General features: G+C 38.9%; 1 protein-coding gene across 6 annotated transcripts in view; it reads left to right on the forward strand.

Moving 5' to 3' along the window:
* Nucleotides 1-20,673, forward strand: part of ZFYVE28 (zinc finger FYVE-type containing 28) — a 145,353-nt gene that overhangs the window by 100,958 nt on the left and 23,722 nt on the right. For 4 of the 6 annotated variants that reach the window (XM_064418879.1, XM_064418876.1, XM_064418874.1 and 1 more), the window contains exons 8-9: nt 672-2,036; nt 13,409-13,513. In XM_064418879.1, coding sequence (XP_064274949.1) covers nt 672-2,036; nt 13,409-13,513 — 1,470 coding nt within the window. The remainder of the gene's footprint in view (nt 1-671; nt 2,037-13,408; nt 13,514-20,673) is intronic. The other 2 variants (XM_064418878.1, XM_064418877.1) reach the window with 1 other exon arrangement.

Raw genomic sequence — 20,673 nt, forward strand, 5'->3', positions numbered from 1 at the left:
GGGTTATCAAGAGTGTTTCCAGCACAGATCCAAACAACAGCCCCATAGTAGCCACTGTGAAGAAAATTAAATTTTATGCCAGACAAAGCCAGAAGACTGAGTTCAGTGTTTGAGGTAGGAGAGAACCAACTTCCAATCCTGGTTTCAGTGATCCAGCTTCCAGATACCAGTGTTGCATAAGCAATATTACTGTTTTGTTGAATTCTTTTATCTGACAGTGTAATGCTGTGAAACTTCTGCAGTACTCTTCTGCAGAATAATTTTCTGAATCAACTTGAAGGATGGAAAATTGGTTTGCTAATCAAAGTCAAATTTGTGAATTAAAAAAGTAAACTGATGAAATAAATCTAATTGTGGGTGACATTTTCACTATAAATGATGGGGAGGGGAAAAATTCCATTTTTGTGTGTGTTTTGGTTTATTTTGAGGCTTCACTGCAAGCATGTATATAATTTTATGCCCTCTATTTGCATGAGTAATCTCAAATTCAGGCATCAGTAGTCATGTGCTCTGGATATGAATGCCAAATGCACTAAAATTCACAGTCAAAATTATTCTGTGCCCTGAAGTTCTGGATTTCTGCACTAACAGTAAAAGCTTTTTTAAAATCTGTAATACCAATGCCTCATGATTATAAATGACAAGTGATGTGTGTGTTTCTTCATTTTCAGGGATCTCCTTCAGACGCTGACCGAGGATGAACTGCACACACTGGAACGTAACCTGTGCATCTCTCAAGATGTGGATTTTCCTGTCAGAGCAGATCCTGAAGTCCCCTCTGTCATTGCACCAGGCATAACTGCGACTTTGCCTCCTAAGGAACTTTCAGCCAAAGCTGAGAACACAGAGGCTGAGCTGGCTTGTTCCATGCAGTATGATGAGCAGGAGCTGGAGCAGCTGAACAGGATGGTACACAGAGTCGGCGATGAAATGTCTTCTCTGCTTTCCCCTCCAAGCATCTGTCAGTCTCCAGCTCACAGAGCTAGCCTAAGAAACAGTTCTAGCACAGAAGCTTCGCCAACAAGACACCATCTTGACAACTTAACTGATGAAGAGGACAGAGTGTTTTTTATGGATGACCTAGATGGAGCAGGAGAAGCTCTGGCTGGGTTGGATTCAGTAAGTGATACGTTTGCTTGGGTGAATAACCCTTGCCACGATTCAAAACAGAACCTGCAATATAGAGATGCTTTGCTTTATGAGAATGGCCATCAGACAGAGGAAACTTTGCTTTTAAGAGATGCTGAAAGTGACTTAAGCAATAATAACAATGTTGAAGATGGAAAGCAGATGCCTGGCATTTCAGTTCCAAATTCATGCAGCTGTCTGGAAGGTGCAGACTCGCAGTTATACCTCAATGGCTGGGATGCGTACGCCGATGACGCGGAAACGGCGGAAGTGATAGCGCACAGGACAGGGGGAATGAAAATATCTGCTACTGTAATATTCAACCCTAAATCTCCTTCTAGCTCAGAATCCCCAGTAACAACCCCAGAAGCAGCTATTAGTTGTATTCCTGGATCTGCTAATCCATTAGCAAATGAGGAGGAGGATGAATCCCATAAACTCAGTATAGCTGCCACAAACTGTCTGATTAATTCCTGTGTGTGTTGTGGCAGCTGTGAAGACAGCAGGGAGGACGGTGTTGAAGGTTTAAAGACTAAACATTCTGCAGGAGGTGTTGTAAATGCTTCATACACATTAGTAAAGTCTAAGGAAATGGACCATGTAGATAACTTGGACAATTCAGTCCCTGAGCAGGAAACATTAAAACCTGAAACTTCTGCTTTGTTAGCAGAAAGAGACTCTGGCAGTGAAGAGCAAAAACTGCCAATCTCCTCTAAGTGCCTGGCACATTCCTCAGGTTCACAGGTAGGAGTAGAAAGTGACTCCCAAGAAGAAGCAGAAAGCATCTCAAATCAGCAGAAGAAGTGGGAGAAGAGGAAACAGCTGTGTGATAAAAAAATGGACTACAATGAAGATGCTAGTAGTGAAAGGACAGCAAAGGAAGATGTAAAGTCAAGATCTAGTTCAAGGTAAGAGCAACTTGATGTCTTGGTAGTAATTTGCATGTACATAAGTTCCTGCATCCTTGTACTGTAGTGATTGGTGTATTGTTAATGTTGATTTTAAGGGCAATAGAGTGTTGCAGGATTAAGGAATTTATCCATATATATTTTTTAATGCAGATAGCTTTTTATTGGACATCAGCTTTTCTGCAAAATATTTGGAGATCTGAATTTTAATCATTCAGTGTCTCTGTATCATTGAAGTCAATGTTACATTACCTGCTTAATGTATCCAGGAGGGCATTGCTGCTAAATGGTACTTGGGTCATTACTTCCATTGTCCTCTGCTGATTTATAGGAGAAGTGTGTCTGGCAAGTACTAAAAAGTTAACTTTTGCATCAGTGCATGGGATTAAATTGTTACCTAAACACAATTTTAGCTTCATTTGAGAGAAAGGGTTGATGTGACCATGTTGCCTTTGGGCACAAGTATGTCTGTGAATGTGTGTGTGCTGAAGGAGCCTAACAAAGTGCAGAAATGGCTCTTAAGCCTCTTGGACCATTTCAGCCAAAGCTGACAGAAGAGTGGAGGTCACGGATTAAGATTCTGCATATTTAATAACAGTAAGGATCTTACTTGATAACGGGGAGAAAAGATGATAATACTTGTAGTAAAGAAAGTGCCATGCTTCAGCTCAACTTGGATTAGACACAAGGGATCTCACACAGATCAGTAGAAAACCTGACTTTGTTTTGGTTTACTCTTTAGGGGATAACCTGTTTTGTAGCGAGTCCTCAGTTTCCCTGAAGTATTAATATCATGAAGCAGAGGGAAGACATTAAGGATAATTTACCTTTGTTTTCTGGCTTTCTGTGTTTGTGTGATGCAGGCTCTCTCATTTTGTTATGTTCACAGAGTTCAGGATTACACAGTGGAGGTAGTTTGAACCACAAAACATAACCACAATATAAAAGCTACAGAAATAAGTGTACCAATTGAATGATGAAGTATTTTACTAGTAGTGGAAATAGAATAATGAGTTCTTTGACCTGGACCTAACTGTTTTTACGGGTTAAATACAACTTAACAGGCACAAAACTCAACTTATCTTTTTCATTATTCTGACTATTTGCCATCTTAGGCTTGCAAGCATGATCATATCCAAGGCCTTAAAACAGGGTTTCTAAGTGGACTTCATTTTAAGATGTAATTCACAAATCCCTTTGACATTCCATGTTTTTGCAACAGTTCAAATGGAATATTACATAAAAGTAATCACTGTGTTTAATCAGTTTACTCATAAATGATACAAAATTCAGACTCTTTGTCTACCAGTTTTTGCCTTGGGTAGGATATTAAATTAATTTCTGAGAACAGGTCTGAAAAATATAATAAAATTATATATATCTGTAAGCTGCTATTTCAGCTTCCCATGTTTTGTTAATGTAGCAACTTCTCCGCTGTCTTGTCCAGCCTCTGCTAATGCTGTTTAAAAACTTTATCTAAGAATTGTCCTTTTAAAGAGAGTTCTTTAAGTCTGTCTTCCTGTTTGCTTTTTTTTGCTCCTCGTTCCTGTCTTGCCTCTCCTGCCTGTTGTGATTTTGTAGACCTAAGTCACATTTTGTCCATGTGGTTACTTTTTCAGATTGGAAAAGTCAGAGCCTACTTGATCAGAAGTTGTCCACAAATTGTCCATACCTTTGATCGTGCCTTATCTCTTGCCCTAAACAATTTTCAATTATATTACTTCCTCTTAGCAGTAAGTGAATCAGAACTGCACTTACTCAAGATAAGAGCAAACTGTGGATGTGCACAGCGACATAAGTGTTTTCAGTTGTTTTTCAATGGTTTTCAGTGTTTGAGTTGGAGTTCTTACTAAGTGGTGTGCTGAGGTTCTTTTTGAAGTTGTCTGCTAAAGCCCCAAGGTGTTGCTTGTGGTCTCAGAGGCTGTCCTTCTGAATCTGATGCTAAAATTGTTCCCATGTGTTTACCTGTTAAGTCTTGCCAATTTATTACCTGTTACTCGGACTTGAGGATCCTGGGGAGTTGTGCAGTCTGTTCTGGTTATTACCATGAATAATTTTGCATTGGTGGTAACCTGTCAGAGCTCATTGTTCTCCCTGTTTTTGAAGGTCATACACAAAAACAAAGCTCCCAGGGTGCTGAAGAACCTCAGCCATGAAACCCACCTTTCTGAGAAGTGATTGTTTAACAGCTTCTCCCAATTTGTCATTAATAATTATCTGTCCTTTTTGGGCCCCTCCCTTTTATACTGTAGCTCCTCAGTTTTGCTCAAAGCCTTTAGTGAGGTATTTTGACAGAGCCTGTTTGGAAATCCAGAGGCTTGACAGATGAATCACCATTCTTCACAAGCTTCTTGACCCCTTCACAGAGTTCCCAAGAGGATCCCTCTGCAGAAGTCACCTTACCTCTTCCCAGACAGACCTTCATATTGTTGTCTACTTATTTTAGCTTTGGATATGTTTTAAGTTGCTTGGTATGATCATCAGGCTCACAGAGCTAGAGCTGTTTGAATCCCTGTGGAGTCCTTTTTTTTTAGGGATGGCCAGCTTTAGACTCCAGGCATGAAGGAAGTTTTAAAAGAGAGCTTAATAATTCATCTTACTCATTCTTGAGTTCTAAAACTCTTGTGTGAATGTTTTTGAATATTTTGTTAACAAGTTAGTTGGATTTTACTGTTGTCACCATAGCCTTTTACACAGATGCTTTGTTGATTACATGTAATTAGCTGTATTCATTTTTGAGACTGCAGTACATCTGATTATTAGTTGTCAAGTATTCCACCTTTGCAGCAGTAGAGCAGTAGGATGGAAGTATTTTGTTACTAGATTGTTGCTACTTTATTTGGAAGGATTGCAATACCAGCTCCTTAGGTATATTCTGTGAAAGATGGAGATGCTGGGGTTCTACTGAGAACTAGATTAAAAAGTTTAATAGATCCTATTTTTTCCTTAAATGTGTGTGTGTATATATATATATATATATATATAAAAGATTTGGGTCTTGCCTCTGAATCACTAGTCATGTTATCAGGAAAAGAGATAATTCAGTTACAGAACTTGTGGACCTTTCCTTACTCATGCTGCCTGGGCAATGACTAATCACTGCTTTTTGATGGTATTTTTAAATTGGCAGATCACATTAGGCTTCTGTGACTGCTCCCTATTACATGCTTGTGAATGCCAGCTTAACCATAGGGGAAATGTTGGAGACAGTAGATTATTTTCAGAATGATGGACCCATTAGCTAGAACAATAAGCAATCTCATACACATGGAATAGCTGCAGGATAGGCTCATTTATCAAGTTGATAAATGTATTTACTTTCTAGTTACTGTAAGTCACCAAGTAGAAGAAAATTTTCTTTCCCTTTTCTGAATAAAGCAGCTCTCAAATGTGAATGTTGTGATACAAACAGTTTATTTTAGTAAGTCTAAACTATTTCACTACACTATATGACATAGGTATAATCTCTGTGATCCAGATGGGTTTACCATACTAATCCTTGTATCTGAAATAGCTGGTAGTTCAGGCTTCTCTGTTTAGCCTCAAAATTCAGGGGAGCTTAAAATACTTTTCTACTAAAGATTTCATAGAATCATAGAATAGTTTGTGTTGGAAGGAACCTTAAAGATCTTGTTCCAAACTGCTGCCATGGACAGGGACATCTCCCACTAGACCAGATTGCTCAAAGCCCTGTCCAAACTGTCCTTGAACACTCCCAGGAATGGGACCTTTGCAGATTCTCTGGGAAACGTGTGCCAGGGTCTTACCACCCTCACATTTCTTTCTATCTAATCAAAACCTTCCCTTCTGCAGTTTGAAGCCACCCCTCCTCATCCTCTCACTCCCTGCTCTTGTAAAAAGTCTCCATCCTTCTTGTGGGCTCTCTTCTGGCACTGGAAGACCACAGTCAGGTCACCCTGAAGCCTTCTCTTGTCCAGGCTGAAGAATCCCAATTCTCTCAGCCTTTCCCCATAGGAGAGGTGCTCCATCCCTCTTGGTGGCCTCCTCTGGACTTGCTCCAGCAGGTCCATGTCCTTGCTGTGCTGGGGCCCCAGAGCTGAATGCAGAGCTGCAGGTGGGGTCTCACCTGAGTGGGGCAGAGGGGCAGAATCCCCTCCCTCACCTGCTGCCCACGGTGCACTGGATGTTCCCAGGCCAGGGAGGTTTGTGGGCTGAGTGCCCATGGCTGGGCCATGTCCAGCCTCTCACCCACAGCACCCCCAAGTCCTTCTCAGGGCTGCTCTGGATCTGTTCCTGCCCAGCCTCTGCTGTCACTGGGAGCTGCCCTGACCCAGGTGCAGCACCAGCACTTGGTCTTGGTACAGCCCATGAGATTCCTTGGGCCACTTCTCCAGCTTGTCCAGGTCCCTGTGGATGGAGCTCTGTCCCTCAGGTGTGTCAGCTGCACCCCCAGCTTGGTATCAGCTGCAGATGTGCTGAGGGTGCACTCAATCCCTTCATCTCTGTCATTAATGGAGATATTAAGTAATTCTGGTCCCAGTAGGCACCCTGGAGGGACACCACTTGTCACTGGTGTCCAGAGCCATTGCCCACTGCCCTCTGGATCTGACCATCCAGCCAGTTTCTTATCCATATAACAATCCATGCACTGAGTCCCTCTCTGTCCAATTTACATCCAAGGATGCTCTGGGGGACTGTGTCAGAGGCTTTAGAGAAGTGCAGCTAAATGACATCCCACAGCCCTTCCCTTGTCTGCTGATGGACTCACAGACAACCATCACTGGCTATTGCCAGGTCTCTGCCGCTTGGGGTTTTAAGTGTTAGCTGATTTTATGTCTTTCTTGGTTATTTGCTTGTATCTCAAAGATATAAAACACCAACAGCATATAAGTCTCAGGAAGCAGTGCTAATGAGATGCAGAAATGAGAAAAGCACTAGTAAAGATGCAGTGTCTGACTTGCTGAAGGAACAAGGTGATAAATAAAGGCTGTCATGTAACAAAACAAACAGTTAAAGGGGAAAAGCAATGTAAGAATGGAACATAAAATGATAAAATTACAAAAAAACCCCACCATTTGGTGGTTTGGGTTAAAAAAGGATATAAGTTAATCCCAAAACCAAGCTTTAAATGTCTGTCTAGTATTTCTTGTTTCTCAACTGGAAGCAAAATGTACAGATTTTTTTTTAATGTTCACTTAAACGTAGAATTCTACCTGCTCTTCCACAGACTAAAGAAAACTACAAACAGGGAAGATTTTTGTGTATGTGTGTTTTGTAAATATTTGTCTTTCTGTTCTTTCTGGAGCTGAGGAGTCAGTGTAAACCTGCTCATGTTTTATGAAGTTTGGCAACTTGTTTGCTGTTGTCATACAACGCTGGTGTTTTCATGTTTTACTCTTAAATACCTGCTTCTGTTGCATGTTTGCCTATGTACTGACATCAAAACAGTTCTGATATAAAGAAGGGCTTTTTAAGTGTAATTTCTTGCTTTTCCACTGCAGGTCTATTTAAAATGTCTACCTTAAGTTTTACAATTATTTTTTTTTTGCGTTTTCCTTCTTCTGTTTGAATGTATTCTTGATGAAGCCTTGGCAGTGGACTGACAGCTGGCAAAAGGAGCTGCGGTTGGTAGTGAGGAGAATTTCTTCCCTTCACCCTTCCTGCAAGCTCTAGCTGTGTCCCTCAGCTTAGGATGCTGGCAATGTTTGCATTTACTTGTGGGGGCTAAAAATGAGAATATTTTGCCATATGCTTTTGCAGTGTAAGGAGGAAGAATGAGATATCCTTGGAAAAGCATGGTTTGCTATTTGTTGATCTATATTGCAACTCTAGGCTGAGGAATAATTTATTCTTGAGCTTGGTATTCAAGTTGTCTCTTTTCTTAGTCTTTCAATTCTTTAATTCTATATTGTATATATTGTACAATATTCATGTATTACAATAGTTTATATTGTAATATATTAAAAATCTTATTTCCTCAACATATTAGAATAACTTCATTAAAAAATGAACACCTGTTTCAGACAGTTGGTTTCTAATTTTGATTTTTTTGGTCTGTACTTTATTTTGTTCACTTCTTAGCAACATGTGATGTGTGCACATTTTCAGTGCAGCAACTTTAAAATAAGTCATTCCACCTTTATAAATGCATGGAAAACAGCCATTCAGCCATTTGTATTTGGAGGATGGCTAACATTTGCTAAAAAAAACCAAAACCAAATTCACACAAAGTACCTTTCTACCTTGTCTGAGTTTCTAGCTTTGCTACAAGTATTCCTCTATCAAAATTTAATTAATTGACATTGAAATTCAAATTAACTTGATTGAATGTCTTAAATTCATGCTTTTCTATAATATTCCTTTCACAGTAAGATTTCAGAAAATTATGTATATTTTTACAGGAAAAATGTTGGCTTTTCCCTGAAAAATTAATGGACAGCTGTGCAAGTTCACATAAACAAAAATGTCTGTTTATTGTCTCGTACTGATTAGTCTTTTAAGTACCTGTTAAGGAGAAAGAAAAACTCTCACCAAAAATTCTCAGCAAAAAGCAAATAGTACTTGATTGGGAATTAAACATTAGCCTTTTAACTGCAAAACCTCCCTTAAGCAATCCTTTATCTGGCTGTTGATTGAAGTTCTTTGTTCCCCTTCTAATATTCTGTTTATTGCCTTTGTGCAATTAGCCAAATTCAGATTCAGTATAAATTAATTGTTTCAGTCTCTCCTTCCCTTCTTTTTGACAACACAGGTCTCAAGTTTGAAATGGCAGTGTTTTAGCTGGCCTGTTGAACTCTGATTTTGGGCAGTATCCTGTAACACAACTGCTGTTACAAAGGTTTGGTGTCACTGTTTTATACCAGCTTCCCTTTTACTAGGTCCAAATATCAATTGAAGCAGGGAACCATATTAGCTTTCAATGTAGGGATTCCTGAAATAACAGGTTAAAAAATTTTAAAGGGTAATTTTTGTGTGGATTTGGTGTGACACATGAAGCTTTAGTCAGCCCTTATGTAGTGAGCCAGTCAAACAATACTTATGACAATTAACTATTGTAATATGAAATGTAATTGTATTCAATTAGTAGCATTCCTGAAGAAACTGTCCCCTGAAACAGAGGTTTAATTAAATGTAAGAGGCTAGAAACACATTCCAGTAGAAAAAAGCATAGATAAAATAAAGGTGGCTTTCAGTTTTTTTCTTTTTAGAATAGTTACAAAAAAAGGCAACAGCTTTCAGTGAAGGGTTCATTGGTCCAGTCTGCCAGTATTCCATGAAAAGAGGCAGCCATATGACCCCATGTCACTTTTCTCCATGTCCTCAAAACTTTATTCTGCAATTTTATCAGAAGTGCTGAAGAATTATGTTTTGATGAGCATGGATACTGGTTTTATGCAGTGCTAGAATGCAATTTTTAAAACAGCACTGTAGGTGTTTAAGACCTACAAATGAAAGAAACTTTTGCCACATTCCCCACTTTAAGCAGTCCTATGAATCCCAATCCAAAACAACATTATAGCAAATGAGCATGACGTGGTGAAGCTCAGGTCACCTGTGGGCTGATGTGGGAAGGAAGGGTTAGCAGCTCTCAGCTGCAGAATGTGGCTTTATGCACGAATTTTCTCCTATAATTGTGCTAATGAATGAGTGTGCTGAGCCATCATCAGCTGATAATGGGAATCTTGAGATGGGAAAAACAGATCAATTCACCTCAGGATCTACCAGCACCTTAGAAAAGCAGAGAGGATCTTCAGGCAGACATTAATAAGAGGAAAACTCTATAGTTATCCTAAGGCTGTGTGTACTGAGAGGGAAAGCAGTAATTATTAAGGGTTTTTTTTAAAAGCTAGTTAGTATAACACTTAGTATAAAACAGAGTTACCATTATTGGATTCCCATTTCTTGGTACTAAATAAACACGGAACTTCTTATGTGAGGAGTTTACAGCCTGAATATGAATCAGTAAGCAACACTGTTAATCATAAATACTGTTTCCAGTACAATGATTCAGTCTATATGGATGCACAGGAATGAGAAAAATGTTTCCATGTTGTAACTGCCTGAACTACACATAGTTTATTACAACAAACAAATGTCTGTGTGTGTGGTTTGTGTCACGTGTTCAAGCAGTTTGCATTGCCAAATGCTGACTGGAATCTCATCCTGAAGTCAGCAGATTGTTCAGCATGGTCAGGTTTGTGCCCCAAGAGAAAAATGGAGAAGTGGAAAATGAAGGCATTTATAAAGCAGTTTAGAATGGCAAACTGAGTTAAGACAAGGCTTAAAAACTGGTGAGACGGTGGAACTGGTGAGAAGGAGTTGTGCTGATAGGAACTGGTATGGACTGAGAGAAGATTGAAATGAGGGGCAAAGAAGTGTGAAGAAGAGATGAGGCTTATTGCCTGCTCAGAAGATATCTGTGAAGGTGGAAGTAAAGATAGCATTGAGATGGTTGATAATGCCAGCTGGTTGTGGGCCATTATGTTCATCATGATCACTGGGTTTACTTAGCCTGAAAGGTGCTTTATTGCTTTGCCTTCTTTCTCAGAATGTCCATTCCACATAGGTAGCTGATGATAGAAGGTGATTTCATGTCTTGGGACAAGGTTGGCAATGAATAATATCTGCTTTTAGCAGAGAGGTGGTACTTAAGGGTGGTGGTTGGTTTGGTTTATGTTTTAGCCTAGAGCATTTAACTCTCCAAAAACATGTGTGAACTTTTGGGTTCTTGGGAAAAATGTAAGCCCTTTGGGCTCTGTGTAAGGACTTAAAATCTTAAATACTTTAAAACAAAACAGTAGAAAACTAGAACCTAAGAAAATTGAATTTAAGTGCTTAAATACTGGTAACTGAGATATTTTGATTGGGCTGCAAATATAGCAGGCAGAGCTTCAAAGAGAGCACTGAAGGACAACAAACCTGACATCTTTCAGAAAAATTATTACTACCCAAATCAGCTGGCAGGATTTTTACACTGGAAAAATCTGCAAATGGTGGGGAGGTAGGGAGAGGATAAAAGAAGATGCTGAGTTTGCTACTTGTTCTTGTTTCTTGGTTCTGCTGTTCAAAGATTAGTTTATTCTGAGCAAAGGAGTGATGTACTTCACTTGCAAGAGAGAAGCAGTGAGGTATTTGCTGTAAGACAATGAGTTAACAAAATCCCATGGTAAATGTAAGAGCAGTTGAACAAGGTTCAGTAACAAGGTACACTTCAGTATTTAGTGCATAGAGGACAGGGTCAAACAAAGCTGCCAGGGAGACCCTTTCACTGGGTCTGGAGGTGCAGAGAGGAGCTGGATCCGGATTTAGTCCCAGACCTGATCAATAGTTTATGTCCAGAGAATTATTTATGTATGTGCAGTCCATCTTTTTGTCACTTAGCTAATGTTTCAACATTTCAGCAGCTCAGTATCTGGTGTGATAAGGATCACTCAGCCTTGAGGAATAATCATGAGAGGCATCCCTACAGGGGAGATCCTGGCATGCAGCCTGCTGCCACAGAGGAGAGCTCCACAAGACCTGGACTGTCCACTATTTTTGGGCTGAGATGAGTGACTTATAGTCATATTTGCATACCCATTGTACTTTGGCTGGTGTGTGCTCATGTAGCCCTCAGCTGCTGTGCAAGTTTTATGGCCCTTGGTGTTACCTGTCTCCCCAGAGCCCAATTTGGGTGCAGACGTTCAGACTGCTATTTCTTGCTTTTGTTTAAAAAGAAAGGGGGGGGGGTGAGCACACCACCACACCTGCCTAATCATGGTATGAAATTGTGTGCTAATGGTTTTTTAATATCATTCAGCTGCTGTAAAACAGACAGTAAAATTACATTTTAGTAGCATGACCATATTGTAAGATTGGATGGGTAAAGGTGATGAGCTATAAAAGAGTAAGCCTTTGTTTAAATGCATATATCTCTTCATAATGAGCAGAATTAGCAAGGGAAATTACATAAAACGAATGAAAGTTAAATAGATTTTTGTTCAAGTCTGATAAAATTATTTTCCGGTTGTGAAGCCTCTCCTTTCAACTAAAGCACGGTACACTTGGGATTTATTTTCAGATTGGCAGTCAGAAATGAGAAACATGAAGGGGTACATTTTCCAAGTGATTAGTGGGAGGTATGCAAACAAATCCTATTATTTCTTAGTGGGATTAGAGCACATACCTTCCATACACTGCTTTGAAGAATTCCCCTTAAGCGTTCTTCCAGACTTCCAGCTGAAAAAATAGCTGTAATAGTAAATTTGGCAGAAAAAAAAAAGAGTTTGAAACGTAACTGGCTTGCATATATCTAAAAAGCAAAAGAACATAAAAAAATCTACTTACAATTGTGGAGAAGTAAGGTGAAATAACCCTGACCTATATAAGTACCTCTCCTTTAACTGGAGATGTTTCTTAGGTTTCTCTTTGCATTGTCCAAAGATTTGTTGACTGAACATTTGAGTTCAGCTGGCTTGAGTGAATCTTCTGCACCGCCTAGAGCCAATACAACTTTGATATCTCTGCTCAAGATTACATATTTTCTTATCTCATATAATTTAATTTTTTCTCAGTTTGTGAATTTCCAGTAGCTGAGCAGTAAATTGTTACTCAAACAAGAAATTGGTCTTTACAAGACAGTTTTATAAATGCTTATGAAACTGTTTTTACTCCTCTAATCCTAGTTTATGTTGATAATATGATATAAGATGTGAAATGATGTGTTATTTAGAGGCTTTTCATTAGTCCAGGGATGCCAGAGACAAGTTGTCTACCATTCATTTAAATGAGTCATGTCCTTTTACTTAGTAGCTAGTGGATTTCTGCTAATGAAGTGCCAGTGGTTTGCCATGGCACTGCTCCTTCCTGGATATCTGTTGGTTTAAAGCACAAAATTTAAGGTACATATATGGCACTTAGATTGAGCAAACTTAGGGGTGTCATTGTTCTGTTTTCTATCAGACCTTTTCCTTCCAATGGGGAGCAAACGTAGGTCAGACCTGTCACAATATTCAGAAGTTTTTGAAGTATGGATTACTGTGCCTTGGCCTGAAACCCAAGATGATTTTATGAACTTTCAGCTTTATGTCTTCAGTTTAAGGTTATACCACACTTAGCAGCATGGGCAAGCTACTCCCTCTATCTCCAATGAAAATGTAAGACTCGCAGTTATTTCCTGAATATTTTAACTGTATGGCATGAATTAAATTGAAGATTGTTGTAAGATGTGTGCCCACTGACTTTGCTGAATTGCCTGTCCTTTTGGGAAGAAAACAGAATAGGTTTGTATCATCTTCTGAAGAGCAAAAAAATGCAACTGCCAGTTTATTCTTGTTTCTGAATAACCCATGAGAAGCCATGACTTATCTCAATGCTCTGTTTTTGCCTTTGCTTGCTTCAGCAGTTCATTTTGTTTCCGTATGTTTTTCCAGTTCTCAGGATGGCTTACGTGATTCCCCCCTCAGCTCCATCTCCAGCAGTGACTATGAGAGTGTTTCTGTCACTACATGTAGTCTCTCCAGCATTTACGCTCTGAGGTAATAACATCACTTTGCAGTCAGATTTGACGAATGGTATTGACTTATGCTTGCTTAAAAATTTTCATTGAATTAATCAAGTGACAGCAACACTTCTGAGTATTCTTCCTTTTGAGCAACAGGTGCTTTTTGGGTTTGGTTTTGTTTTGTTTTTTTTTAACCTGCCAGCTTTCTTTCAGTGCTGTGACAAATGAGGCAACTATTTATGGAAAAGTTTTTAATGCATGCAGGAACCACTTACATATGTCCATGATCTTGCTTTTATTTATCCATATAGCAGTTCTCAGAAGACACTTCAGGTTGTAGCTTGACAAGTTACAAATGTTTTTCTTAGTCAGCCTTCAGCTTTCTAAAAAACATGTCTTTTCCATTTGGTTTTGCCTTGTAAAATAAAAGATGTTCCAGTTAACAGTTTAACTTACACCCTGTTGCTGGCCAGCACTGGTAAGGATACAGTGAGGAGCTGCTTCTGACTTCACAGAATATTCTGGATTGGAAGGGCCCCACAGATGTCATGGAGCTCAGTAAGTGAGTGGCTCATACAGGGATTGAAACCATGACCTTGGATTTTTTAGCAATATTATTGTACGTTCTCATCTTCTGAAACTGCATGGGAGTTTTGAATTTAGTTTTACTCAAAGCATTTAATGAGAGTGATAATGGAGTTAAGGTTAGGGCAGAAAAATGTAACTAAAACATAAAAATGAGATCTTTGCATTTTTCCATGTTTGCATAACATACATGTATGAGATGTATTGCATGCACTCTATGCAATAACACCTCTGGTACTGACAGATTGAATTACCACTGCTTCAGCTGATGTAGCTCATCCTCCACTGCTTCTCCTCTCTTTTTTATCTTTTTCTTTCCCCAGAACTTCATTTGAGCTTCAGGATTTTGAAATTTCATCTAGGTTTGGGGATAAAAGGAGGAGATAAGATGGCTTTTCTAATAGTGATAGATGAAATACTACAAATAACAATTTGAGGTTTTTTTAGTATGTACCTGTCTTCAAGTTCAATTTTTTAGAGTTTTGTAGTTTTAAAATAAGGGCCGAAAGACGCAAGAAAAACTGTCCTTCATTGTTTTAATTTTGAAATACATTTACTTTTGACTGTTTTTCAAACAAAACCCAATTTACCTGCATGCAGCAGTTGCTCTGTTCCAAGGACTGTATACATTGAAGACTGTTTCACACAGGGCTGTCTGAAGGATGGTAGGTGTAGCCCCAGTGATTCTTCAGGAACAGCTGGAGCAGTGAGAATAAGTCTTGATTAGATGCACCATCTCTTTGGAAGGCCTTACTGGACTGCCTTTGTACATTAGTGTTGCAGTTGCCACTGTATTGGTAGTTAGGTGGAAGGAAGTTTGATTTTTAAGGCAGTATTTGTACATGTGCCTTTGTGCTCTTCTCCCCTGGAAAGCAGCATTTCATCCTCCCTGGGTGGCTTGATGAAATCTAAGTTTCTATTTTTCTGCAGTCTGATGGATATTACCAGAGATGTGGCTATTGTAGTTTGTGGCCCAGTAAAACAAACCAGCAAAGTGCCTGCTTGACTGTAATGACAGGAGTTTCCTCTTTTGAAAGACTTAGTTTAAAAACAGGTAAAACTTCTTTTAATGACTCATTTTAATGAAATAAAAGAAAAAAAAACTCTTAAGTCTAACTGCTTCACAGTGGTATGTTCCTAGATGTGCATAGAAATGTAGTATTCAGTGCATCTATTTGTATAATTTTTTAGAATATGTTATTTTAGGTGCTCCTCTCTTCTCTTTAGAGAGTTGATTTGGCCATTAAACAGCTTCTCTAGAGTTGTATTATTTGTTTACTGCAACAAACATATTCCTTGCAAAGACAATCTCTAAAATGTTATTTTCTGAAATAACTAGATTTTCCATGATGCCATATGCACATCCAAAATAATACCTAATTTGGGAGTTTGTTTCTTTTTTGTCTGAAATATGCAATTTTAATGTATTTAATTTCTTGATGTTTACAGTTAACAACAATTAGACATTAAATGTAACATTTGCAATTTTATCTGAAAAATAATTGGCTAAAGATAGAATTCTTGAAATACATTTATGTGGTCTTTCATCCTCCTGTGAAACATAAACAATTCCTTTGTGCTATTAAATAATCAGTACTGAGACTGAGAGTCATGCTGTCAGATTGCAGCATGTTTTGGGAATATCTTCAGAAAATTTAGCTGTGATAGCAAAACCAGTTTAACTGCAGTAGTAATGTTGAACTAGTAGTGTATTAAATAGCACAGATGGAATTGATTTGAAACAATGAAGTATTGAATATATGGATTTCTGTATAAATGTACATTTATTGTTTTCCAAATGGAGAACCGGGGAGAAAACTCCAGATTTTTGAATCCCAAAGGACTATTCAAACCAGTGGTTTGGGTTCTTAAATGGTTTTGCTGAGGAAAGTTTATTTCATTGGTACCTGATTTATGTAAGACATTCCTCTTTCTAGTCTCAGAGGTCTGGTGGTCGAGAGGTTAAATCTTCAGCCCAGTTCAGAAGATATTTTTTTTTCAAAATATTCATGAAGCAGTATCCAGACTTGAGATGCCCATACCAGTACTCAGCTTTCTCAGCAAAGAATATGATATGCTCAAAGTTTGGACCTAAGTTCTCTGAAAGACTGCAGCTAGGAAATGCAAGAAAAATGTTGATTTGGGAATGATAAGGAAAAATAAGTGAGACAACAGAAGAACAGGGTAGTTGAAATTAGTTGATTTTGAGTCTCATTGGAGTTTTTGTTGTAAGAGTGCCAGGGAGAAAGAAATACTGATGAATCTCTATTCAAGTGTTTGTCTGCCTAGAATAAACTTTACATGGTAAACTCTGCCTCTTTATTTTAAGGTTATAAGGAGCAAATAAATAAGAACTTTAAATATAAGTAATAACTCTTAAAACTAACCATAGTGTTACACTTGATGCTTTCCCTAGTCAACAGGTTGGGGTTTTTTTTAGATATGTCACTGCAGCTTAACTACTGGTGGATTTTGGTATATTTTTCTACTATTTTAGTCATTTAAAAAAATTGGTGGTGAAGTTTTAGCACACTGTTTACAGTCTGTAGAAAGCAGTATGTGCAATGAATTGTGACTCAAGTTTATGCCAAAACAGCAAGACTCTGCCAGCAATTAGAGAGGGATATTTATCTAGATATTTCAGTTAGAATATCTGTATTTGTGTATATGTGGGCAGACATTGATCGTTCTTAATGTAAAATATTTGTTATATCAAGATGAAATCTCTCCTGGTACAACTTGTCCTCTCCATGTGGCTCCTTGTGGAGAGTCAGTCTCCATCCTCTTTACAGCCACTTTATGTGATGAGGTCTCCTGGAGCCTTCTCCAGGGAATAAAATACTGATATAATTCCTTCAGTCTACTCATAGGGCTGGTTCTCCATCATCGTCATGGGGCTCCTTTAGATGCTGTCCAGTCTGTCTGTTCCTTTTCTTGACCTGTGGAGACCTCAGCTGGACACAGGAGCACTCCAGCTGTGGCCTGACAGGCTCGTGGTAGTTTGGGGTAGTCACATCTCTCACCTCTGCTGTGGTGCCCTGTGGGTGCATGCCAGCATCTCACTGCTGTCACTGCTGCAGCAGCTTCACTGCTGACCCTGTTCAGCTCTTGTTGTGCACCAGGACCCCCAGGTGCCCCCAGCAAAGGATCCCAGCCTGTGCCAGGCTCTTTGGTGTCATCACTGCTGCAGGACCTTGCACTTGTGTCTGTTCAACGCCACACTCCTCTTGCAGCTCCCTGTTCCAGCCTGTCCTGCTCTGTGGATGCTTTCCCTGCTGACACGTGCACCTCACCACCCAGTGTGGTGTCACCAGCAAACCTGGCAGTGGTGCTCACACTCCTCTCATCCAGATTGTTTTGGTGATGCTGAACAAGTGAGGCCCAAGGTCCATCCCTGGGCATTCCCACTCATGGCAGGCTGCCAGCACAAGTACAGACCATTGATCAGCACTCTGAGTGGGAGCTCTGAGCCAGTTTCTTGCCCATCTCTCAGACCAAGCAAAATTCATGTGGGTGGACAGTTTCTTGCAGAAGCAGGTTTTATACAGTGCTTTCTCATCAGTAGAACTCAGTGCCTTGAAAAGGATTCAAGAAGGAAAAAGAACTTGGTTATTCTCCAGGACTGTGAATTATAGTAGGAGAATTAAGTTCTTTCATCTCATGGTCCAGAGCTTAAGCTATCAAAGCTACAGCACAAATTACATGCCTGCAGGTTTTAACAGAGACCACAGCTACTCTGGTGACCTTGTAGATCGTAACATGGAGTACAACAAATACAATAACAATGTATTTTAACTGAGTAATCAAGCTACCTGATCAGCCTTGGCTCCAGTTCTTCTGTCCTGCACTTTTGCCTTTGTTAATGTGGTCAGCTCGCACTGAAGCTATGCAAAATGACAGATTCATTCTGCATTAATGTTTGGCGCTGTCATTTTTGGTCTGAGCAGTGCATTACTGTAGATTTTCTGTCTCCTTTTTTTTTCTGTAGAGCTGCTCCTTATGGAGAGATTGCTCACAACCAGCAAAAGGCTGTTAGTAATGGCTTTACATGTACTGTACTGGAGTCCTGGAAATAAAGAACTCAGTGAGAGAGCTGTGGGAAGAAAAAGGGGTTTTATACCTTGAGCAAATCTGAATCACTTCCACTATAGATGCTGTTCCTGCCTAATGATTTTGAGCTGCAGACTGTTTGTGTGTCTCTTAGGCAGTGAGAGGCTGTGCTGTTTTGCACAGCTCTGTCACTCAAGCAGTGTGAGGGCAGTATTAATACAGTCATAAATGGGTTGCTGGATGAAGTCTTTTTGTTTAGCTGCTAAATCCCTTGCCCCAACAACCAGCTGAGCAGTACCAGCAAAACAAAAAGTCAGCCTTGACGAGGTCTGTCAGCTTTTGCTTCTGATTTTAGTCAGTGAGACATATGTGACTGAAGCAGATGTCTCTGGGTTTTCACCGCCAGGATTCTTCTTGATGTGTTTCATGCCTATCTTGTTCTTCACCCTGCAAGACAAAAAAAATTAAATCTCAAAATAGTGTAACATTTTCTAAGTTACAGCATTCCTTTCTAGGATATTCTGCGGGGTATTTTATATTTTATGCATATCTTTGTCTTTAGTAACAAGTAACTGGATGCAGATTTTATTTTTTCCAAGGAATAACCCAGGCAGCTAATGTTAACAAGTGCTTATTGCAGTGGGAAGGTGAGAATTCAGTTTTTGGAAGTTTTTTGGTCTTCCCCTATTAAAATTATAAACTTCGTATTTTAGACGTGTTAAAATGTTCAATGTGGTTGAAGTAAATATAGAATATATTGCTCTCTGTGTAAATCAAGTAAAACAGGACAGTATTTTAGGCTGACTAGCATCAGTGGCAGAGGCAATAAGACTGTTCTGGCAGAATTGGTAGACACTCCAAATTTGCCATTTGGGGGCTGTATTCCAAGTGGCATATCAAACATACCATATGGCTGGAGACTGACACAAAGTGATCATAATGGGCTTGTGTTCTTGTTTCTACATAGCTCAGTTGCAATTTTCATTTTTAGTAATTTGGCCACAATTATAATCATTTTCATTTTAGTGATGTGTAAAAAATCTGCTGTTGAATGTCACTTGGTGTTCCCTGTGATAGTAATAGAAGAAAATTACTAGCTTTCAGAAATTAGGTTTTATTTTACAGATTAGGGTTTTTTTCCTCAGTAAAACCCTTAGAATAGCCTGTTTGGGAGTTTTCAGATTATGTGTAATTAAAATCACTATAGTAACTGCAGTTTTTGCAGAGTTTTTGTCCATGTCTAAAGATATACTGTAAAACCACAATTAGATTGGAGGAAAAAAGAGAGGATTTCCTCATACTTACAGCTGTATTGAAGGTGAAAAATAAAGAGAAAGCTATCTTTTCTAATTAAAATTTTAAGGTTCCACCTAATACTTTCATTAGCTTTTCTCAGCTTTGACTACCACATCTGGATATGGAATTTCTGTGGGATTCTCCTAGACCCTCGGATGCATTAATATTTCTGCTGCTCATTTTTGTGTTATTTTTGAGAGAACTGATGGAAGCAATCTGAAAGTGTTGTGCTACCAAGTTTCCATATCCCTTAGAGTTCCTGTGCTGGGAAGTGGCTTTGAAGCTGCATCTCCATCTCCATTTCTGCCACACACAGGAGCTGCAAGTCAAGAGTGGATCTGCAGGAGCTGGGTGCTAAATGAATTAATTCTCTTGTTGCAATGCCATGCAGAAATGTGGCTTCCCTATGGCAGAGGACATTGCTAACGAGCTGTATAAAATTACTCTTTCTGCACAAAGTGTAAAAGCTGGGACTGAGATATCTCTGTCCCTGGCTTGGACGCCAGAGCTGGTTTTACATACCATCTCATCATAAGTTCTATACTATTAGTGATTTTCACTTTCAGTTCTTCCAGTTCAGTATATATTTTCAAAGTTTAAATATTTCTGTTCTCTAATCTCATTATATTTATCCATTTACAGTGTGAGTGAATGATTGAGAGCTTTAAATGCAAATTTGATTACAAGAAAGTAGTGGAAAAAATGTCATGGTGGAATTCAAAAAAGTCATAGTAGAACCCAAATAATGTTCTAACTTCTTGTTTTTTCTGTCCTGTTTTTTCTTGAATTTTACAATAACTTTATCTTGCAGGTTTTATCCCTTTTTGGTTTAATGTAGGAAAAGCAGTAAGTGTGGTACCCTGCAAGTATCTGACATTTAATTTGGTGGTTAGAAAGCACCACTGTTGATTACTAATGTTCTCTTTAGTTATTTTTTCATATGCACACTTATAGAAGTTTTATCTATAATGATCAAAAAAGCTATTTGGGAGAGAGCACTGGTAAAGTTGATAAATTCTGCACTGGCAATGTTGTTTATTTTAATTTCCATTTGAAATACTGTATCTTTGTATTCATCTGAAAACTCAGTCCAGAGTGTTAATGAGTTTGAGTAAGCCATAAATTCTCCTGGGCTCAGTTTCTTAGAGTTGATCTTTTTAGCAAGATGCTGCTTTACCAGCTGTGGATTTTGCCAAGTCCAAGTGAGAATGCTCTGCAGTTTGAGGTCTGAACAGATGAGGAAAGATTCAAGATGTTCTTCCA

Source organism: Passer domesticus, chromosome 4, assembly GCF_036417665.1.
Source record: "Passer domesticus isolate bPasDom1 chromosome 4, bPasDom1.hap1, whole genome shotgun sequence".
Classification (NCBI taxonomy): domain Eukaryota; kingdom Metazoa; phylum Chordata; class Aves; order Passeriformes; family Passeridae; genus Passer; species Passer domesticus.